The sequence below is a fragment of the Simochromis diagramma genome, unplaced genomic scaffold (genome assembly GCF_900408965.1).
Source record: "Simochromis diagramma unplaced genomic scaffold, fSimDia1.1 OVJJ01000321.1, whole genome shotgun sequence".
NCBI lineage: Eukaryota > Metazoa > Chordata > Actinopteri > Cichliformes > Cichlidae > Simochromis > Simochromis diagramma.
Window position 1 is genome coordinate 9459474 of NW_024386772.1, and position 24470 is coordinate 9483943.

The window sequence follows — 24470 nt, forward strand, 5'->3', positions numbered from 1 at the left end:
AAAACAGAGAAAATCAGAATCCTAAAATTTCCTATTATGTTTCACATAAAAATCCAGCAATGTTCAAACTAGGGGATCTTTGTGTGTCATAGTGAAAGTGAAAATTTTGCGGCATCTCAACATGTCACTCCTCACACAAGAAGAGCATGTGTGGGTATTAGCTATACTTAAATTAAAACATTGTTTCTAAATTTGCCCTTGCAGCACTGTTGCTCAAAGTCACCATCTCATAGAAATATGTGAGGTGCAGCAGATGAAGTTTCAGTCAACTATAACTAACGTGGTGTGTGTGCTGTACATTTTCTTTCCTCCTCCAAAAGTAGGTCATTTGTATTACCAGTGGTTAGTTTCCACTGGTAGGACCATAAGTGCTGATAAACTTTTCTTGGCAGCAGGCAGAAAGCAAAAAATGCACGCTTAAAGTTATATTTACATTAATTAATTATTACATGTATTGTAAGTGAAAAAATAACAAATTCTCTCACCCCTTGTCCTGACAGAGTGTACATAGTATCCACCACCACAATCAACTTCAAGCATTAGCTCAGTCAAAGTAGCTGCACGTCTCTCATGTGGAGCATGTGATTCATCCATATCAACAAAAGCAACACAGGAGTGTGTGCAAAGTGTTATCAACTCGAGTCTTCATGACAGGCTTGGTGGCTGCATCAATCTTTTATAGAATCTGTGTTAACACCAGAGGTCCTCTGGCGAGGAATGAATGCGTAGAAACTCTCTTGTGTTTGCAGAACTTTGCATTCACAGTTAGCGCCCTGTGTTTTCCCAGTTTTTTCTTTAACATTTAGTAGTTGAAACAAAGAGTGTTTTTTTTTAAATTACTAACATGTTGCTTTTGTGGAAAGTGAAGCTTTTTAAAGTTAATCCTGGACACATTTTTCAATGTTTAGATTTAGTCTGAATCTTGAGCTTTACAATTATTTTCTCTTCCATGTGTCTTACATATAGATGTAAACTACCTAATTTAAAAAAAAACAACAACTAAAAAACATATTGTATTATATCTACTATTATTTAAAAAGATAAGTTGGACAAATATTTGCCCACTATTGATGACATGGATTACTGTACTTGTCATAGTTGTAATTGGCCAGATTTTTAAGTTTTTAGACAATGATAAATGTTGTAAAAATGTGATTGTAGGATAATCAATTAAGACGAGCTATTTGGGGACCTGTAAAGATAACGTTGAATCCTGTACTGCAGGATATCTAATGCAAATCCTGAAACTGAACTTCTGCTGGACAATCCTGAAACAGGCTTCACCTCCTCCATCCATCTGCTTCATCCTGTATGCTGACTAAACATGCTGCTTGTCTGGATGCTGGGCTTCCCCATGCTCATCTTTTCAGTGTGTGGTGAGTGCTTAAGAGCTCTATGTGTCATAAACTGGCTGTGTAATGCAGGTGGGAAAGGGTAGGTTGGATAGTATTTCATTTGGCAGTTAAGAACAAAACATTTTACTTTCTTTTTTAACTTCACTTTCAGTTTATGGCTTGCATTTAGTTTCAATGGCCACAATCTCCACATGTCAGCAGCGAGGGTAACGACAAACTGAAAATAATGGTGCTTTGTAAATGCTTCCCTTTTAATGAGATTCAAATTAAAATAAAAAAGATGAAAATTGTCACTGATATAACATCTGAATTTTTAACATTTAACATTTTTAAGTTAAAAGTGTTATTTGTGGTTTAAACTTCATCAGTAAATCATCAGAATCTAGCACCATTTACAAAACCTTGTTGCTAGGATCTTGGGTTATGTGTCTTGATTTTTGGTGGTTTTTGATTTACTTTTGGGTAAATAATTAATAATTTATGTTCTAGTTCTATGGTATTTAATTTAATGTCATTTCCTTAATGCTTCTGAATTGGCTTAGCTCTTAGCTCTTTTGTATTAGTGCAAGTTTCCTCTCTTGTCCACAAGCTGTTTGTCTTGTCTCTGTGATTAAACAGCATTTTGTCTCTGTGTTTGCTCTTTTTCTGAATCAGATTTGTATCAGTCTGGGTCTTTGTGTTTGTTCGATTCCTGTTTTATTGTGATACTCTCTTGTCTCTTGTGAGTTGTGATGAGTTTACTCGCCACGCTATTCCTGAGTTCCTGAGTGTTTCCTATTTGTCTCCGCTTCCTCTAATCACTCTCTTGTGTCTATATTATCTCAGTCTCCCTTTGATCTTCATCAGAGTAAGATTTTCAGTTCAGTTCCCAGGTGTTATTCTGTTTCCTGATCTTCTTCCCCTAGTGTCTTGGGCACTTAGTGAGTTCTGTAGTTTGAACTTGTTTTTTGGTTTAGTTTTTTGTTCTGTTTCATGTAGTATATAAGACCACTTGAAAAATGGCAAAAAAATCACATTTTGCATGGTTGGATCTTAACAAGGCTCCAACCAACACTTCAACATGCAACAAAAAGAAATGGGAGTGAGACAAAACATTCTTTTGATCATGCAATTTAATGAAAACAACGCTTAAACTGAAACAGGCTAGACATAGTCACATACTGTTGAATGTTGTGACTAAAAACATTTCTATGTAAATAGCAGGTTGCCCTTTAACACTGACACCTTCTGAAATGGTTGTGAGATTTGGAGATCCAGTTTTAATCAACTGCAGCACATCAGCCACAGATGTTGAAGGGATGGGCTGGGAGGCTCCATTTGGAGGTACAGGATTTGAGCCTCCTCCTGTTGTCACTTGGAGGGTTGACAAAGTGGAAGAGTGGACTCCAAATCCTTTTTGCTATGTTACTCTGGTTGATGGATCCCAGTGTGCTGTGAGTCCACTCATCACTGTTTATAGTAAGTACATGTGCACAGTCTATTTTATTGTGTTATAAATGACATGAACTGATATTTGTATTTTAATACGACAGTGATTTCACTTATAATGCTCAGCAGGTATCTATTATCCTCTAATTACTCTGATTCAATTGTTAGTAAGTTTTAGTCAAAATGAAAATCTATCTGCAACCAGCAACATCATGTGTGAAATAATGCATATTTTCTGTATGCTTATATTTGATTGTTCTTTTCCCCACTTTGATTTGTTTACAGAAACTCCAGATTCTGTGTCAGTGTCTGACATGGGTCGTGGTCCAATGGTGGAGGGCAGAGAGCATGATCTGAAGTGTGATGTCATCAGTGTGGCTCCTGTACAGAATCTCACAGTGACGTGGTACAGAGGCAATGAAACTGTGCTCACACAGATGTTTAATGACTCCACTATGACTCCAGTAAACGCATCTTCTACACTGAGAATCTCCACTCCGAGAGATTACAATGGATTAACTTTTAGATGTGAGGCTGAGCTGCATCTTGGACCCAAAGGACCAAAGTTCCTCCCTAATGTAACCTCACCACCTTACACTGCTGTTGTTCTTTGTAAGATTCCCACCAACTTACTTCATATTTTTAAATCTAAGACACAGCTCTGCGATCTATGAAATATAAATTAATTTATGTTGATATTCCTTCCTAGATAAACCATTCATGGAATCTTGTCCAGACCACGTCACTGTTAATGAAAGTGCTGCCTTCAGCATTGACATGTTATCCTGTCAGCCTGATGGGAACCCTCCTCCCACTGTTCAGTGGTTCTATGAGGAGAAACTCATTAATTCATCTAAGCCACTGACCAGGACTGACTCAGGAAAGTACACGGCTATAGTTCAAAACAGTCGTGGCAGAAGCAACACCTCAGTTCATATCACAGTGGAATGTGAGTGCATCAGACCTGGATCATTTTATATTTTAGCCGAATAATGATAAAACACACTAAAGTATTGACAAGATAATATTTTGTTTTCAGTTATTTACTTATTTATTTAAATGAATCTGATACCATTTTTACAGACAGTCCTTCTTTCACCTGCAAAAAGCACTATGAGATCACAGTGAATGATAAACATCAAAGTATCTGTGAACCAGTAGGATTACCTACACCCACCCTCACCTGGTTTAAAGATGGCAAACAGATGGTTTCCCCACAGCGCTGGAAAAAGAATGATAGTGGAAAATACTTGCTTAATGCACACAACACACATGGAACAGCTGAACACACACTGTATCTTGAAATTTTGTGTAAGTTTAAAATTTTCAGAATTATATTGTCTTTTTATGATTTCTCCACAGTGAAAATATATAATTTTTGAGATAATAATATATTTTGAAGGACATTACTTACTTTCAAAATTTTGTATTTTTTCCAGATTCTCCTGAGTTCAAGAATGGAAATGAAAGCAAGCAGGTGCTCCAGGGTGAAGATGTTACTTTAAGCTGTAGTGCTGACAGTAACCCACCTTCAAACATCAGATGGGTTTACACAGCTGCTGTGAATTCAAATGTGACCACTGAGGGGCACCAGAAGATAATCACTATCACTAGAGCCACGTCTACCAATGCTGGTTATTACGTCTGTGTTGCAGAGAATAAAGTTGGGAGAAATACACGATTTGTCACACTGATGATAAAAGGTATGATTACTGACTCTGTGCAGAACAGTTATGGAAATGTAGGAAGTAAAAAATTACTGATGTTTAATTTCAACAATGCATGGCATGATGTATTAAACAGAAGTCACATGTTGTTTTATTTTGTTGGTCTTACAGGCAATACCAGTAAAGTCCTCTTTCCAGCTATTTGGGCTTTTCTCACTCTATTGATCATCGGTCTTACCCTCCTCGTGGTCTATTTTCACAACAGGCAGAAAAAACGTGGACAATACAATTTTGTTCCTGTGTGCCAAATGTCTAATATAGTCATTTGACTTTTGCAGAAGCCAATGGCAATGCGTAGGATCTTTGCTGCATTCTGTTCTGCGTGTCAAACTCATTAACACGATTTAGATTTGTTAGTATTTTACAGATTAATTACATTATTGAATTTCAAGTTACATATTTATATATGAGTCATTGATTCATTAAAAGCTAGAAAATGAAAAGCATATTTACACATAAATGGATTATGATCCATTTCTAAACTTCATAGACCTGAAAACAGTATAAATGTGCAAAACAATAAAAAGGTTACACCTGTGATGCAAAAATACTGTGTTATCCAGTGCTATGAAGCAGGAAACTGTTAACAGTAACCCATGTTGTGTCCTCTATTTGGATTAAAATCTGTTTTCATGTATTATTTTTTATTTCTTTTTCACTTTCCTCACAAGGCAGCTTCTTTTTAGTCGTTAAATATTAGAGTTTAAGTATCTCGGGGTCTTGTTCACGAGTGATGGGAGAAGGGAGCGGGAGATCGACAGACGGATTGGTGCTTTGGCTGCAGTGATGCGGATGCTGTGCCGGTCTGTTGTGGTGAAGAGAGAGCTGAGTGAGCCAGTTGAGGTGGTTTGGGGATCTGAGAAAGATGCCTCATGGGTGAGGTATTCCAGGTATGTCCCACTGGGAGGCCCTGGGGCAGACCCAGGACACGCTGGAGAGATTATATCTCTTGGGTGGCCTGGGAACGCCTTGGTGTTCCACTGGACAAGCTGGAGGAGGTGGCCGAAGAGAAGGAGGTCTGGGCTTCTCTGCTTTGGGCTGCTCCCCCTCATGTTAAAAGGGACTTTTTCCTTCACTCTGTTGCTAAAGTGCTTGCTCATAGGGTGTCATATGATAGATGTTTTTTTTTTTTTTTGTCTTTATGTAATATTGTAGGGTCTACCTTACAATAGAAAGTCCCTTGAGGGGACTGTTGTTGTGATCTGGCATGTATAAATAAATTTGAATTGAACTGAATTGAACTAAATCTCTAGCTTCAATAGTAGCTTTCTTCAATTCATGTTATTTCTTTAATTTATTTACAGTGAAACAATAGAGTGTCAAATCACAGATACGTCCATTATACGTTTATTGCTTGAAACCAGAGAACAAGGGCTATAATCCAAACATCAGAAACATGCATTACTGGTGTAAACCATAAAAGGGGAGCAAAGCTTACTTTTTGTATCCAAATAAAAATATCGGTCTTGGCAGTTTACAGATGCTTACAGCACATGCATAACAAAGAACAACCTTTTTATTCTGGATCCACCTGAGATTATAGCAGAATATGAAGGAAAACCTCTCACTGTAAACTGCACCATCACATTGGATGAACATGAGTGGATGTACTAGACAGTTGGAAATGAAATCTTTCAGATCGAAGATGAAGGAATGTTTATCTCCCACTCAGTGCCACTGTCAGACTGGAATGAGAAGGCCAAGCGCAAAATAAAGTTAAATGAGTTTCACGAAGTCAGCAAGGACTTTCAAGTTATTGTATTTAGTAAGTTTCATTTTAAATATATACAGTGCAAAGAGAAAGTTAATAATTATTAAAATAAGTAACTAAGTTTTTCATCTAATGTTGTTTGCCAGAGAATCCAGAAGCTGATGATTCTGTACAGCATGTGAATGTGATGGGAGAAGAAACACAGAATTGGCTGCAGTGTGACATCATTAACACTATTTGTTGCTCCGACAAATACCTGACTGTTAGCTGGTACAAAAACAATGTAAAAAATGCAGACAGAATCTTTCAATGACACAATAAAAACACCAGTAAATGAGTCCTCTATTGAGTCAACCTCAGAAGAGAAAAATTTAGCTGAGATGGGATGTGATATGTGAAGCTCAGCTGGACTTTGGCCCATACAGACCAAAATGTCACGTTTTTTCTCAAACACACAGAGTTTCAGCAGACTGCAAGTAAACATCCTGGTTGTCTATACAGAAAGAGAGATATTTAATTAAAATTGTTAGCATAGATTAAAGAACACGAATAGTCTCAATAGCATGTGAGTAAATTGCAAGACTGCCAATTGTCTGAGAAACATAACCGAGACAATCCACATTCATGTTGAACCAAGAGGTACACTTCCCTGTTTAGCTTACATCTAATGTGCTTGTGGGTTATTTAGATGATTTGACTGAATATATTTGCTTGTGAATGACAGGTTGCTCTCTAAAATTAGTACCTTCTGAAATTGTTGTGAGATCTGGAGATCCAGTTTCAGCTGCAGCACATCAGCCATACCTATTTTAATACTAAAACATTGGTAAACGAATGCATGTTTTATATATTTTATGTTAAGATGATATATATTTCTTTATTTACTTTCTTTACTTTTTTTTTAAATATAAGACTACTGCTAGACTTTTTCCAGTCATGTGTGCTTTGCTTGCTCTGTTGGTCGTTGGCTTCATCTTCCTTGAGGTGCCTTTTTACAAATGGTAGAAAAAACATGGTCATTACACTGTTTCTCCTGACAAAGGGCCAGTTGGTTACGAGATCCCTTTGACATCAATCAGTGCAAATGCTTAGGACACTTGCTGCATCTGAACTGCAGCTTAATGACATTTGTAACCTAACTATTTGTCTTGCATTTCATTTATGGTTTACTTGTTTTTCCTTAAAGCTGATTTTCAGTCTTGAAACGTTGGATGTGTATGTTGGATGGCATTACTGCAACCTAAACAAGTTAAATAAAGTAGATTATTTGAAGGTGTAAAAAAATAATTTTGAGTGGTTAATCGTTTCAATCACACAGTAAGTGTCTGCAAGCATCAGTCAGAGAGTTATTTAATGTTGGAATTTAAACTCCATGGCAGGATTTATGTGGGGAAGTGTGAGATGGTCAATTAGGGAAGCACAGAATTCCCTGAGTGTGTCGGCTGTGGAACATGCACTTCTTGCATAAATGTATCACTTTAACCATTTAAGGGATTCAGGATGAAGCACAGTCTCCTAGCTAGTCTCTGAGTGGTTTAGGGTGATGTCCCTTTAAGATTTATAAGGATCTGGGAGTGGTGTGGATAGGAAACCTATTTTTATCCCATATTTCCTTCCTTATGGTAATTAACCAGACCCAGACTAACGAATTACAGCCCAAATTAAAAGTTTGAGCATTCTGATTCAGTATATATGCACAAAAAGAAAAGGTGGAGCAGAGAAGTATTTACATTTTGACCTTTTGGGATAACTTTGGAAAAGTATTTGGAATAATCTGACAGTTTAACCAACAAGCTGAATATGTGATTTGGGCATAGATCACTGGGTGAGTTTGTCAGCTGCTTGGCTTGTGTGTAATTGTCTGTATATCAAAAATGCAATTTTTTAAAGCAGTGCAAGCTGTGAAAGAAAGTGTGTAATTTTCACAATATGTCAAGTAAACTTAGAAGTGCTTTATCCCTCCATTCTATTTAATACAAAAAGTGTTTTTAGCTCGGCCAGTGGTTTCCTACCATGCTGAATAGAACATTAACTTAATTTTATAAATAGTTTTAATATATGAGAGTCAGAAAGTAGGAAAACTCAAGACGCTCTTCCCGTAATTCCCGAACATCCCATTTTGGAGTTACTGTTAATCTTGCAATGTCCAACACCATTGCAAGAGATCATGGGTAGAGCAAATGAAATTTGGCCCATTTTGACATTTGCTAGTATAAAACTCCCCGAAATGTTCTAAACTGACCCAAATTGTACACGAAAGCCTTACATTTTTCTGAAAGCTCCAAATTTGATCTTGTTTTACAGGTGCTGCAAATTTTTGTACACCGAGGCTGATCTAGGTCAGACTGGACCTGTATATATCCAACTACAGTTTCATTGTAGTTGGACATATACAACTGTGTCTATGAATGCAAAACTGTGCATTCATAACTTCGTAACCGCCATTTTAATGATTATCAGCTGAGGACCTTCAATGATAATTTTGACTCCTGTGCCTCACAACATCTAATGCAAATCCTGAAACTGAACTTTCTCTGGATGTTCCTGAATGACACCTCATCTCCTCCATCCACCTCCATCATCCTGCATGCTGTCTGCCACAATGCTGGGCTTCCTCATGCTCATCTTTTCACTGTGTGGTGAGTGCTGAAGACATCTCTGTGGATCTGACATACTGTGTATTAATTTATTTAATAATGGTTAGAGACAAAACTTTTAACTTTCCCTTTTAACTTCACGCTTAGTTTATTGTTGGAAATTTAATTTCAATGACCTCCACGAGTTACAAGTAAAGGTAACTGGAAAAAGCAAAAATAAAAATAATGATTTGTAAATACTGAGATTTGAACAAAAGACAAAAACATTCAAATTATTATTGATGGAAGAGTTACAGGTATGTGTTATTGCAGAACAAACTTCTGATCTCAATCAATAAAGTGAGTGTGGTGGTAAACAATTCATGGGTCTGTCGGTTGAAACTTTGCTCGCTGGAAACTTTACGACCAGTAGGAGCTACAGTAGCGTTACTTACCTGCAACTGACGCGAAAACAATGAGAGGATCATCACACAACCCTTCAATAACACAACACAACAAATAAGTCCAGTATCCTGAGAGTCAACATAACCAGAGAGAAAAATGTAGTTGAGTTCAGATGTGAAGCTCAGCTGGACTTTGGACTGCATGGACCAAAACTTCATGCCATTTCTCAAACACACAGTGTTTCAGACCACTGTGAGTAAATATCCTGCTGTTTCTAGGAAAATACAACATTCACTTAATTTTCCAATTTTGAGTCAGTAAAACAATGTCAAAACCAGTGTAGTTAGGTGCCATATATCTATATCTATATATTAGGGGTGCAACAATACTCGTATCGATATTGAACCGTTCGATACAGTGCTTTCGGTTCGGTACGCATATGTATCAAACAATACAAAATTTGTAATTTATTTTATCAACTTTCCTTCTGACGATGCTGTCCGTGTTGAGCGCTCAGTGAATCTGCGTTCGACTACTCCGCCTAGGCTGCACTGTCTAGCGCAGATCCACTGAGCGTTCAACACAGACAGCATCGTCAGAAGGAAGAGCGCAGGGCAAGCTAGCGAGACAGAAGTTAAGCTCTCCTTGCAACATGGCAAATTGAACCTCCCCCACCCTCATTCAGATCTGGCGTTTGGAATTATTTTGGTTTTCATGTGACGTATGACCCTGAAGGTAAGCGCGTCATGGACTAAAGTAAAACAGTATGTTGGATGTGCCACGCAATGCTCAATTACATGGGTGGGAACTAGTGTGTTAGCGCAGTTAGCTCGTTAACGTGTTGGCCGTCTAGCCCCACGCACAGGGCAATCAGGGGTAGCTCGTTGAGGGCGATTTGCGTGTTGTGGCGTTAACGTCATTTCAACGAGATTAACGCTGACAGCACTAGTGGGAACACAACGAATATGACTGCACATTTACGCCGATATCATCCTAGTGCAAAGACAAGTGGAAGCAGACAAAAACAACAAGCATGCATGCTACAAACTTTACCCGAGTCATTTAGACAGCCGTTAGCACATGATTCTCCTTATGGGGACCTGATATGTTTAATATTGTGGCGAGCTCAGACAAGGTGGAGACGGAGGTGTCGTTTGGTCTTGCTTCCCGTGAGCTAGCCAGGGAGCACAGCCATTTATTGACATCTGAAGAAGAACACTGCCGCTAGCTAACTGCTCAGCGCGGCAACCGCACAGCAACAACAACAACAACACACAGGGCGCCCTCTGACCCCGGAAGGACACACCGTCGCAGCGAGAGGGCGTCACCCGTCACTATGGCAACATAAACAAAACATAACTGTACAAACAGAACCCCGAACAGCCCTGACCCGCTACAATATGCTGCTGAGAATATAGCCCAGAAGAAGCGTATAGTATAGCTTTTATTTTGGAAAGAGCCATTTCTCTGTAATAAACTCTCTTTTTCAAAGATGAGTGATTCCTCAATCAGATACAGGGCTTGTAAAATCGCTAGCCCGACGTCCCGGGGCTAGCGATTTTTCCAGTCGGGCTACCAAAATCTATCTCTGCCCTGCCCGTCGGGCTATTGTAGGAAGGAAAAATATATGTCAATGCTTTTGCATTCTTTCGGAAATGTAGCTGGGTAATTATGTCATTGGCATCGGTGAGCCACTGTCAATATGTGACATATTGAAATCGCGTTTGAATTTGCGCTTGTTTTTTGCTTTCACTTTGCAAATGTCCAGGTGCCTTCTTTTGGCGCACTGGCCGGTCACGACCGGCGGGGGAAAAGTCACTCGGGTCAGAACATGGAGTGCCACCATCATCCCACTTCTGACACCAATGTGGCGAGCTCAGACAAGGAGGAGACGGAGGTGTCGTTTAGTCTTGCTTCCCGTGAGCTAGCCAGGGAGCACAGCCGTTTATTGACATCTGCAGAAGAACACTGCCGCTAGCTAACTGCTCAGCGTGGCAACCGCACAGCAACAACAACAACACACAGGGCGCCCTCTGACCCCGGAAGGACACACCGTCGCAGCGAGAGGGCGTCACCCGTCACTATGGCAACATAAACAAAACATAACTGTACAAACAGAACCCCGAACAGCCCTGACCCGCTACATAGCCCCCACCTAAGGGGTCAGTCGTCCCCGACGACCCCATTGCCCCACACAAAGTCCTGCAAATGTCCAGGTGCCTTCTTTTGGCGCACCGGCCGGTCACGACCGGCGGGGGAAAAGTCACTCGGGTCAGAACATGGGGTGCCACCATCATCCCACTTCTGACACCAATGTGGCGAGCTCAGACAAGGAGGAGACGGAGGTGTCGTTTAGTCTTGCTTCCCGTGAGCTAGCCAGGGAGCGCAGCCGTTTATTGACATCTGCAGAAGAACACTGCCGCTAGCTAACTGCTCAGCGCGGCAACCGCACAGCAACAACAACAACACACAGGGCGCCCTCTGACCCCAGAAGGACACACCGTCGCAGCGAGAGGGCGTCACCCGTCACTATGGCAACATAAACAAAACATAACTGTACAAACAGAACCCCGAACAGCCCTGGGGTCCGTTCTTCGTACCTAGCTTACTACATCCAAGATCAAATGACACATCCAAGACCAAACCATCGCGCTAACCGTGAGCTCGCTAATCCGGTTCCCCGAACACACCTGCTGTTGACGATCAGTACAGCTGGATGAAGTAATGTGAGATCACTGGGTGTCGTAAAAGGGGCTACGCATCGATAGTAGAAACATTGATCGGCAACCCTCTGATTGGTCGGCGAAAATATCGAAGGAGCGCGCTCGGTATTTTTCGGCAGCAGAGCAAGAACTCTTGAGTGAGGGATTTCAGGAGTTTCAGAGTTTAATCAGAACGCAAGGGAACACTGCAAAGGCTGCAAAAGCAAGGAGAGAGGGCTGGCAGAAAGTTGCTGACAAATTAAACTCGTAAGTAATTTAATAATAACAATAATAATGGAGTGGATTGATATAGCGCTTTTCAAGGCACCCAAAGCGCTTTACAATGCCACTATTCAGTCACTCTCACATTCACACACTGGTGGAGGCAGCTACAGTTGTAGCCACAGCTGCCCTGGGGCAGACTGACAGAAGCCAGGCTGCCATATCGCGCCATCGGCCCCTCTGGCCAACACCAGTAGGCGGTAGGGTAAATTTATTATATTACACTATATTATCCAATATTATATTACATTATATTATATTATGTTATATTATATCCCCTTTCACATTAGAGCCACAACAGGACCCACTAGAACATGGGAACAAGTAAAAGTGAAATATAAGAATATTCTACAGAATGGTAATATTTATCACTTATATTGCTTTTCGTCTCTTGGAAAGGGACCCTGAAATAATCTGTTTGTTTGTTCATAACAGCAACCAAGAAAAGGGCAGAGCACAAAAAGACAGGTGGTGGTCCTGCACCCCCTCATCAACAAGTTGGTTAGGTGAATAATACCCTCACGGGAATATCGATATCTCTCAATGAGCACACTGTCGCGCTGAGCTAAAGGATCCTGTCTGTCCCGCAATATACGCTGAATTCTGAAAACTCTCCTTATCAATCTTGCACCTTCCGCAATGGGCTGCTCACGTAAACGGACAGGATATGACTGCGACAGACTTCCCAAATCCACCTTCGCTTTTATAGCCGTGGTCTCCCATCTTGATTACACGAAGTAATTTGCAATTACTGCTCTGAAATATGAATTACATCTGTAATAATCACATACATGTAATAGAATGTTAATAGTACATTTCCCTTTTTTAGGAAATGACCTGTATGTATCTGTGTGACATCAATAACAGGATCAAGTGCTGCATTATCTTTAGTTACATTGATGTTATTTATTTATGGTGAAACAGTGGTGGAATATCGCTGTTGCTTTCGTATACATGAAGCGGACATACCTGCGTGGCCGCGATCTAATCCTGTTTACATAAAGTAAACCTGCTCCCGAGCAGGTTTACGCTTACGGCTCTGTTGCTATGGCAGCAAGTCCCGGATGAGCTTCGGGGAACCGAACGATCCAAGATCACGCGAAATCGTCAACAATCTAATTCAGCTAACTTACTTAGCGAGGTACGAAGAACGGGCCCCTGACCCGCTACAATATGCTGCTGAGAATATAGCCCAGAAGAAGCGTATAGTATAGCTTTTATTTTGGAAAGAGCCATTTCTCTGTAATAAACTCTCTTTTTCAAAGATGAGTGATTCCTCAATCAGATACAGGGCTTGCAAAATCGCTAGCCCGACGTCCTGGGGCTAGCGATTTTTCCAGTCGGGCTACCAAAATCTATCTCTGCCCTGCCCGTCGGGCTATTGTAGGAAGGAAAAATATATGTCAATGCTTTTGCATTCTTTCGGAAATGTAGCTGGGTAATTATGTCATTGGCATCGGTGAGCCACTGTCAATATGTGACATATTGAAATCGCGTTTGAATTTGCGCTTGTTTTTTGCTTTCACTTTGCAATCGCGCGAACTGTGTATAGAGAGCGACAGTACTGATCGGTGAGTGATGATAATTTGCGCACCAATTCCTCTGACATCGTCTTATCAATCGTTAGCTTACTATGCAAACATGACAAGTGAAATCTCCAGCAGCAAGCTTAAACATATGAGAGGTTGATCGCGCAGAGAATCGCTGACCGTTATGTGTGTGTGTGTAAAAGCAGCAGGATATATATTTTAGTTCTGCTGAGCCAAATAAGACAGGTCAGGGTGAAGAAGTGACAGCCAAAGAAAAGCTTACCACAAAACGGAAAAGTTATGACAAATCAGACTATAAGGCAAAAAGAAAGTGCAGCTTTATGGTTTCATGGACAAAAGAATTTCTGTGGCTGCAATATGACGAGCTATATAACCGGGGCTGCACATAAGTGGTCCGCAGGTGCGCATTCGCTGTCAAAAAAAAAAAAAAAAAACGCGCACAAGATATGAAGTTGCAACGCGTGTTTGCATACATAAGATTTTCTGGAGGAGGACAGACATTTGTTTAAAACTCTTAAAGATGTCGAAGAAGACTCCTTTAAGCAATTACTTTGGTGTTCCTCCACCTCCAAACAAATGTCAGAAGGAGTCCGAACCACAAAAGAAGCACGTATTCTCGGAAAAGTGGTTGCAGGAGGTGAGCTGGCTTTAAACAAATGATGAACGCACAGAGATGTGGTGTGGAATGTGCCGTGAAAATCCCACTCTAGTGGACAAAAACAGTGCTTTTTATATGGACGCAAACGCGCGTTGCAACTTCTTATCTGGTGCGCGTCTTTTATTTTGACAGCGAATGCGCACATGCGGACCACTTATGTGCACCCGTGTAAATAACATAATGTTCTGCCGGGTGTGTTGTTTGTTTTCTCTCGATTTCTGAGTCGACAAGCGCCTTTGTTACTGGGACCAGTCATTTTAAGAAAGGCCCCCAAATGCAAGAAATGCATTATTGCTCAGTCTGCAATATCTTTCCCAGAACAAACACCAATTGCAAATAACATACTAAAAATAAACCTGAAAAATCTGTTTAGAACAGCGTACTATGTTGCAAATAATTTTAATAAATGACAAATTAAAAAGGCATGAACATTTTTTTTGTATCGAAAAAATATCGAACCGTGACACCAAAATATCGAACCGAACCGTGAATTTTGTGTATCGTTGCACCCCTAATATCTATATCTATCTATAAATATATATATATATATATATATATATATATATAACTGTGTAAATAACAATCTTCTGTTTTCTTCTTTTTTTCAGATGCTCTTGAACCAAAGACAAAAAACAGAACTCATGTGATGTCTTCAAGTGAGGGCACTAATATTATGTTGACCTGTGAAGCTGTGGGAAACCCTCTTCCGGTCTATGGCTGGACTTGTGATGGGGAAAATATGTTGGAGAACACAAACAGTCTCAATATCACCCTAGTAAACCGCAACACAACCTGCACCTGCACAGCTCCCAGTATTCTAGGAAACATAACTAAGACATTCCATGTTCATGCTGAACCAAGAGGTACACATCCCTGTTTACCTTACAACTACTGTCCTTTTTTAGGGACTTATGTCTTTTTATATCCAAAATCAGTTTTAAATGTTAACATGTGTGCTTGTTGGCAGGTTGCCCTTTAACACTGACACCTTCTGAAATTGTTGTGAAATTTGGAGATCCAATTTTAATCAACTGCAGCACATCAGCCACAGATGTTGAAGGAATGGGCTGGGAGGCTCCATTTGGAGGTACAGGATTTGAACGCCCTCCTGTTGTCACTTGGAGGGTTGAAAAACTAGAAGAGTGGACTCCAAGTCCTTCCTGCTATGCTACTTTGGTTGATGGATCCCAGTGTGCTGTGAGTCCACTCATCGCTGTTTACAGTAAGTACATGTGCACAGACTGTGTTACTGTATTATGATCTGCATGAACTGAAAAATGCATATGTAAGAAAGCAATAATTAAAGACATGCTTAGACATGATAATATCAAGCAGCTTCTAATTGATCCAATTCAAATGTTCCTTATGTGGAAATCAAAATGTGACTCTGGCACCTGCAAACTAACACTTTTAGAAATGCATGTTTCCTGTACTGATGTAATAATGTTAGACATTAAATTTGGTTTTTACATTGTAAATCAGTAATACCAAAAAATAAAAATTGTTTTATTTACAGAAACTCCAGACTTTGTGTCAGTGTCTGACATGGGTCATGTTCCGATGGTGGAGGGCAGAGAGCATGATCTGAAATGTGATGTCATCAGTGTTGCTCCTGTACAGAATCTCACAGTGAAGTGGTACAGAGGCAATGAAACTGTGCTCACACAGACATTTAATGAATCTACTGCGATCCCAGTAAACGCATCTTCTACCCTGAAAATCTCCACTCAGAGAGATTACAATGGATTAACTTTTAGATGTGAGGCTGAGCTGCACCTCGGCCCTAAAGGACCAAAGTTCCTCCCTAATACATCCTCACCACCTTACACTGCTGTTGTCCTCTGTAAGATTTCCACCCACGTATTTCATGTTTTTTTTTCCACCTCAGAGCTCTGCAACAGAATCACACGATTTTTTTAAATGATTTGTCAATATTGAATATAAATAATTTTAGATGAAAGTAAAGTTTGAAGCATACTATTTTTATCTTATTAAATCTCTCATGTATTTCTTCCACAGATGCCCCTGAGTTCAAGAATGGAAATGAAAGCAAGGAAGTGCTCCAGGGTGAGAATGTTACTTTAAGCTGTAGTGCTGACAGTAACCCACCCTCAAACATCAGATGGATCTACACAGCTGCTGTGAATTCAAACGTGACCACTGAGGGACAACAGAAGACTATCAGTATCACAGGAATCACGTCTGCCAATGCTGGCATTTACATTTGTGTTGCTGAGAATGAAGCTGGGAGAAATACACGATTCGTCTCACTGGTGATAAAAGGTATGATTACTTTTTGCAGAACAGTTATGGAAATGTATAAAGAAAAGTGATAACTGACGTTTAAAATGAACAATATATGACATCGAGAACTGATCTTATTTTAATGTTGTTTTTATTTTGCTTATCTTACAGATAAAGTCCCTTTGCTAGTCATTGGAGTGTTGCTCGCTGTATTTGCCATTGGCCTCATCGTCCTCCTGGTCTTTATTTACTATAGAAAGAGAAAAAATTGGCATTCTTCTTTTGACATAGTATCAAATACCACAGATGTCCCTCTGACAGTCAGTAGTAATGCTTAGGATATTTCCCTGCATTATGAAAAATGAAGTAAAATTTTAATTGCATATGTAATTTATGATTTGTCCTATAATATTGTATAAATGTACATTTAATTTTTCCATAAATTAATTCCTTGAATTAAACAACTTCATATACCAGAAAACAAATAGCAGAAATATCTAAAATAATAAGAAGGTTATGCTTCAGAGTTAATAATGTTATGTATATGTCTGCTAAACAGTGCATGAAATTGCTGTAAAAACAATTAACATTTAGCAATATTATGTTTGAATTAATTTTTTTATTGTTTTTATGTTTTTTGACTCACAGTTCATTTTAATTGTGAAATATTAAAAGCACAAAGTGTAGCCCTAACAGGTATTACTGCATTTAAACAAAGTAGTCTATGTCATATGCCAGAACTTAAAGGCGAATTATTAATGATTTGAATTAGAGGGTGATCATCTGCTGGTCCAGGACTCTCTGCCAGGGAATCACTGATTTCCAGAGTCCACAGAATACTTTTTATAACATAATTCATTGAAGAACACGGATTAAACAATAGGATGATTTTAACCAGTGGAGGCTGTCGGGTTACAGCACAGCCTCCTGGCTGGCATCCTGTGTGGAGATCAGATCGCTTCCTCTTTAAGGCTTATTACGATTTTTGAGAGTGATGTGGATAGGAAAGCTACGTTGACCTGATTTCCTTCATCATGTTAAATATTTGGAAAAACCAGGCTAAAAGTTGGCAAACATAATTAATTGCTTAAGTGTGATGGTTATTAAACAAGTAATCAGCTATATGTGTTGAAGAAAGACAAAGCTGGAGCAGTCAGTGGTTATATTGTGCTTGGATCCTATTCAACAGGACCTTCCTTCAAATTGCTGGGATAACTTTGGAAAAGCTTTTTTTGCTTTCTGAATAATCTGACTGGCCTGAAAATTGATTTTTGCAAAGAGCTTTCAGTGAGAGTATAATCTGCTTCGCTTGCATGATATTAAATAGAGGAAGAAAAGAGGAAGAATGAGATTAACGGTCATAATATAAAAACTGACAACAACTTAGAAATGGCTTTTTTTTTTAAACTCAAGGGCCACCAGTTGGTGTCTAATGTTACAAAAAAGAACCCTGTAGTCAAATTCAAATTCAAATTTTATTTACCACACACACAACCATACACAGACAAGTGGTGAAGTGCTTGTTTCTGTGCAATGCCTGACCATTAAACGACGGTAAAGAATTTACAGATTTACAGATTATGACAAAATTTACAGATTTTAACTTAGAAATTTACAGTAAAAAAAGAATGTGCAAATAATGATTTAAGCGAGAAATTGGAAGAAGTGTGCAAATAAAAACAGTGACCTGATGAATGAGAGTCCAGTCCTGCACTTGGTTCAGGGCCCAAATAGCCTGGGGGAAGAAGCTCCCCCTCATTTTCTCTGTTTTGGCCCTTGGGGAGCGGAAGCGCTTCCCAGACCTCAACAGTGAAAAGAGTCCATTGTTGGGATGGGAGAGGTCCTTCATAATCTTCCTGGTTTTGTTCTTGCACCGCTTGGTGTAGATGGACAGCAGGTCAGGAAACTGTAACCGAATGATACGTTTGGTTGAGCGCACCACTCTTTGCAGATCTAGTCTGTCCTTCTTGGTGCTGTTCCCAAACCAGGTGCAGATGTTTCCTGTCAGGATGCTCTCGATGGTGCAGGAGTAGAAGTTCTTAAGCACCCTCAGTGACAGATGGAAGTCTTCTGAAGAAGAAGAGATGCCTTCCTCTGGGTCCTGTAATACTTTATGAAGTCTCATTGAACCCTTTCTTGATGACTGTCACAGATGGCTCAGTCTCTAGATTCAGGCCATTTTGAATCACCAATTCAGCTTTTTTTTTTTTTTTTTTTTTAAATTATGAGTTAGAGCGGAATAACCCCTCCACTGATATATGATTGCTCCCCTTTGATGTCACTTGGATGGATTACTAATTGTGATGAAAAACACACCTACAATACTATATATCATTCTGAAAAGTAACATTCTACATAGCAGTCAAAGGACTACGATGACCTGGATGACTGAGAACCTTCACAGACATTCTACATAGCACACTTACTTTATACAAATTGTGACAGATTATACAAATCTGTCACAATTTGCAGGATAAAACCCCAAAAGTAAAATTAGGAGACAAGCAGGATTTAACAAAAAGTGGCCCCTTTAATTAGTGTGGTTGTAAAATTCCACAAAGTACAACACAAAATCCCCAAAGGGAAGACTGAGGGGATAAATTGTGGTAGCTCTGGGCTGTGGCTGCATTGGAGGCTACAGTCTCTTCTATCTTAATACCAAAACTGTGAACTTTACTCTGTTCACTCCCTGACACGCATGGCACACAGTGGATGTTACACTCTACAAACAATTCCACCATAAACATTACCAGGTAGGAACCAAAATGACCTCTCACAAGGTGCCATAATAAATAACTTAAATGTAACACATAAACTTATAAGGTGAGATAAATGAAGTTAGAAGATTAGAGGAATAACAAGAACCCAGAACATAAGAAGAACAGATTACTAATGAAAATAAATAAATAAACCAGATGTATGTTTGAACAACACCAAGAACCAGAATCTCTGAAGCAAGAATAAAAATCAAAACTAAAATCAAATTAATTAAAAATTAAATATTCAGATTTCCCGTGGTGCACCCCTATTTTGTTCTTGGTCAGCCCTGTGGCACTTCATTTAGAAGAACATTTAAATGAAAGAAAACTCTAGAACCTCTCATTTTAATGAAAGTAAATAAAGTAAGTTTTGCAGTAAGAAATGTACTTGAAGGATCTACGAATTTAAAAGTCATGAAACCACGAGGATGAAGATGTCTTTTTTAAATAAAGTACAGAAACCAAAAGAAAAACAAAGGTTTCAGAGTAATATTATCAAAGATAAAGGTACAATTGTGTTGCACAGCTTATCTTTATGTATACATTTCCAGAAAACATGGATTACATCATTGCTCAAATGAACTGATACAATTTTTGGTAGAATGATCTTCATTGCTAGAATAGTCACTTTAATTGCTCACTCTTGATGGTATTAGTAGCCTGTAATTGCTCTCATTCAAGTGTTTGTACCACTGTGTAGAAATAAAAAACAATAACGTTTTGGAGAGTTACACATTGACGTATGCCTACTAATTTGTCTCTGCCTTCTTCTCATTTTGATGTCATAATGTCCGATATACACAGGTCACTCCATACATAATTAAATAAATGTTATTGCGACTTTGTCTCTTTATGCCATCATTTTGATGATCCTATCATTTTACCACAATTTTACATTAAATAATCAATATGCAATTGAAGTGCTTAAAACACCAAACCTCATGACTCAAAGTTTAAGCTTTAAGTCACGAGGTTTAAAAAAAAATTATTGCATTAGTTGTTTATGTCATGAATCGCTGCTGTGGCAGGCAGGCAGGCAAGCAGGACTGGTGGACCCAAAATGCAGAACTCAGACACGGAAGTGAAACTTAAAGCGCAGCTTTATTGCTGGAAAAAACCTCGTACAAACTAAACTCACCAAAAGACAAACAAAAGTCTGAACAGAGGAACCAAGGACTGAGACACTAGAAAAGAAATACAAAACTGCAGCAGGAGCCTAAACACTAGGCACATAGAAGCAGACCACACAGCTAGTTGAGGGTACGACGCAACACTGAGCACAGGAAAACACAGGGCTAATATACACAGGGTGGTAATCAGGGAATGGGCAACAGGAGGGAGACACAGCTGGGAGAAATTGGACTAACGAGACAGGGGGAGCAAAGCGGCACACACTAACATAAGACATAGACTTTCACAATAAAACAGGAAATAAGACACAAGGATGCAGACTAAGTAACACAGACTTAACACGGGCAGAACTAAGAATAAACCAGAATAAGCTGGAACATAGAACATCATCATAATCATCATCATCATCACAAGCACTAAGAGAATAAGGAAACAATCAAACACACCAAAGTAACTTGAAAGGCAGATTCATCATAAAACCCAACAAAGCACCAGAGAAACATAAAGAACAATCTATCCATCCATCCATCCATCTTCATCCGCTTATCCGAGGTCGGGTCGCGGGGGTAGCAGCCTAAGCAAAGAGGTCCAGACCTCCCTCTCCCCAGCCACCTCCTCCAGCTTGTCCGGGGGAATACCAAGGCGTTCCCAGGCCAGCCGAGAGATATAATCTCTCCAGCGTGTCCTGGGTCTGCCCCGGGGCCTCCTCCCGGTGGGACATGCCTGGAACACCTCGCCCAGGAGGCGCCCAGGGGGCATCCTTGCCAGATGCCCGAACCACCTCAGCTGGCTCCTTTCGATGTGCCCCATCCTGCCCCAAGTGGAGGAGTTCAAGTATCTCGGGGTCTTGTTCGCGAGTGATGGGAGAAGGGAGCCGGAGATCGACAGACGGATTGGGGCTGCGGCTGCAGTAATGCGGACGCTGCACCGGTCAGTCGTGGTGAAGAGGGAGCTGAGTGTAAAAGCGAAGCTCTCAATTTACCGGTCGATCTACGTCCCTACCCTCACCTATGGCCACGAGCTGTGGGTAGTGACCGAAAGAACGAGATCGCGGATACAAGCGGCGGAAATGAGCTTCCTCCGAAGGGTGGCTGGCCTCTCCCTTAGAGATAGGGTGAGAAGTTCGGCCATCCGGGAGGGGCTCAGAGTAGAGCAGCTGCTGCTCCACATCGAAAGAACAATCTATCATTCAAAAATAAACCAAAACATAACTCAAAATACTGGGTCAAACTGACCCAGAACCGTGACAGTTTAAGAGCATTTTCTGAGGCTCAAAGGACAATCGAATGACAAGTAGTTTTATGGTCAGGTGATGCCTGTCTCCTAGGATTTTGCAAATAAACAATTTGGACTTGATTTCAACTGTTCAACTTGCATTTGATATGCAATACTGGATTTGGCAGAAAGCATCTAAAAGAGCTTGGACAGATATAAACAAGGTGAACTTCTGACACGGACGAAGATAAATCTGTAGAGAAGGAGAAAAACAACTCATGATGCGAAGCATGTTGTTTAACATGGTGGAGGCATGTATGGCTGCCAGTGGAATCGGACCACTGGTATTTATTGATGAGATGACTGCTGATAGAAGTAGCAGGATGAATTTTGAAGTGTACAGGGCTATACTCTCTGCTCAGACTCAGACAAAATGCTGAATGCAAACCTGATCCAACACCACTTTACAATGCAAATGGATCATTAACCAAAAGCAGTCTCTCAAGCTAAAGAAATTGGATATTCTTCATTGGCCAAGCCAGTTACATTGGTACAATCCAACAGAGCATACTTTCATTTACTGAAGACAAAACTGAATGCACAGAGAGCCACAAACAAGCAGCAACTGAATTAGCTTATTCAACATCCTGGCAGAGAAACTCAAGGTAGAAATAACATTTGTTAATGTCCATGACGTCTTGACTTGCGATAGTGTAAAGGATTGTATAGGATCCAGGTATTAAATAACATTTCTTATATTTAAAATGATATTGATTTGTCCAACTATTTTTGAGCATCTGAAAACGGGGAAATATGTATAAATATGGTGGTGATTTCTAAACAGGTACCACAAGGTTAAACAGCTTGTACTAAAGTTACATTTTAATCACATGTTGACTGTTGAATTTATAATCATCTGCGGTGATGGAAAGACATCAAGACAAAATTACTAAAAATGTGTCTTCATTGACATCATTTATTTTTACTTTAATTTATTTACAAAAACTTCAGACTGTGTCAATTTCTGCAATGGATCATAGTCCAATGACGGAGAGCACAGAGTATGATTTGAAATGCAATGTCACCAATGTTGCTCCCGTGAAGGAGCTCACAGTGAAGTGGTAAAGAGGCAATGAAACTGTGCACACACAAAATATTAATGACCCTTGTGGAAATCCGGTCAATGTGTCGTCTGTTTTAAGATTCATTCCCAAGAGAGATTACCCTGGATTAGTTTTCAGATGTGAGGCTGTGCTGCACTTAGGACCCAAAGCACCAGAGATCCCTCCTGCACCTGCTTCGGATCTTATCAGTCCATCCTTCTGCAACCTCAGCACCTTACACTGCTGTTGTTCTTTGTAAGATTTCCTCCTTATTTTCCACTAAGTTAAGTCTGGATATCAGCTTGCCACCCAATACTAATGTATTCTTAAAGTGTTGTGAGCTCAAACAACTCTGGTTGCACAGACAGTCCTTTTCTCTTTCACCTGAGATTAAAGTGACTAAATGTTAACCAGTGGGATTATTTACACCCTGAGAATGTGTGAGAATGTTCCATTAAGCAGCAGTGCTGATGGCAACCCTCCCTCTAACATCAGCTGGATCTGTATAGATGCTGTGAATGCAAAAGAGACCACTGAGGGGCGCCAGAAGACTATCACTGTCACAAGAGCCACGTCTACCAATGCTGGCGTTTACATGTGTGTTGCAAGTTGTGAGAAAGACAAGATTTGTCACACTGGTGAAAAAGAACCAAACTAATGACTGGTAACTGTTTAATCATGATACTGATTTACTCAAAGTACTGAAGGAAAAAAGCCATTCATACTAATAGAAATTTCAAACCACCATTTTTGTGAATGGATTATAGAATCTGAGATACTATTGCATATGGAATTCAAAGTATTGTTTTAAGTGCCTGATCATGCCTCATGTGCCCCTGAGCTTTCTCAGGTAGGACATGCCTGGAGGTGCATAAGACGCTTCCTGCCTGAACCACCTCAACTGGCTATTTTCACTCTGGAGAAGTACCAGCTCAGGGGAACTCTGAGCCCCTCAAAGTTCCTCAAAGGGTGGAAGGTCATGTATCTGTATCTGTTATCACTGTGATTCTTTATTTATTTACAACATTCAAAGAAGTACTTGAGAAGCTGTTGAATGCAGAAAATGAGAGAGACAAGGACTAGTTGAAAATCAGGAAGTGCAGCCGATTAGTAAGGAGCAAGTGAGGGCAGCTATGAAGAGGGTGATGAGTGGAAAGGTGGTTGGTCAAGATGACATACCTGTGGTGGTAGAGAGAGGACAGTCAACTCTAACCAGACTGTTTAACAAAATCCTGGAGAATGAGAGGAAGCCTAAGGAGCTGAAACGTGTATTGATACTGATTTTCAAGAGGAATATTGAAGGCATGAACTTGGGGAAAGAGTTGTTGAAGCTAAAAGATCAAAAGATTGTGTTTATAACGTTACACATAGAAGCATAGGAGCTACAGCTCAAGCTTTAGTCAAATGCATTAGTGGCCTGAACCACAAGAGGGAGGCAAAGATCCTGACATCATATGCATAACAGAGCTCAACTCTCTTATCCTGGATCCACTTGAGATTGTAGAAGACTATGGAGGAAATCCTTTCTCTGTAAAGTTTACCAGCACACTGAAATGAGAAATAAAAGCTCCGGCTTTAAAAACAAAGACATTTTATCTCCCATTCACTGCTACTGTTAGACTGA

The 24470-nt window shown here is 39.9% G+C and overlaps 2 protein-coding genes across 2 annotated transcripts in view; both read left to right on the forward strand.

Annotated features, from left to right (window-relative positions):
- Positions 1 to 5147, forward strand: part of LOC120743825 (hemicentin-1-like) — a 40495-nt gene extending 35348 nt beyond the window's left edge. The window contains exons 17-22 of the mRNA XM_040047730.1: positions 2556 to 2813; positions 3069 to 3395; positions 3493 to 3732; positions 3867 to 4094; positions 4223 to 4486; positions 4622 to 5147. Coding sequence (XP_039903664.1) covers positions 2556 to 2813; positions 3069 to 3395; positions 3493 to 3732; positions 3867 to 4094; positions 4223 to 4486; positions 4622 to 4779 — 1475 coding nt within the window. The 3' untranslated portion in view covers positions 4780 to 5147. The remainder of the gene's footprint in view (positions 1 to 2555; positions 2814 to 3068; positions 3396 to 3492; positions 3733 to 3866; positions 4095 to 4222; positions 4487 to 4621) is intronic.
- Positions 5148 to 6539: 1392 nt separating this feature from the next.
- Positions 6540 to 20284, forward strand: LOC120743847 (intercellular adhesion molecule 1-like). The gene is made up of 7 exons (XM_040047783.1): positions 6540 to 8046; positions 8526 to 8860; positions 15003 to 15257; positions 15362 to 15616; positions 15911 to 16237; positions 16414 to 16677; positions 16810 to 20284. Exons 2-7 carry the CDS (start codon positions 8770 to 8772, stop codon positions 16974 to 16976), a joined length of 1359 nt encoding a protein of 452 aa, XP_039903717.1. The 5' UTR covers positions 6540 to 8046; positions 8526 to 8769; the 3' UTR covers positions 16977 to 20284.
- The last annotated feature ends 4186 nt before the right edge of the window (positions 20285 to 24470 follow it).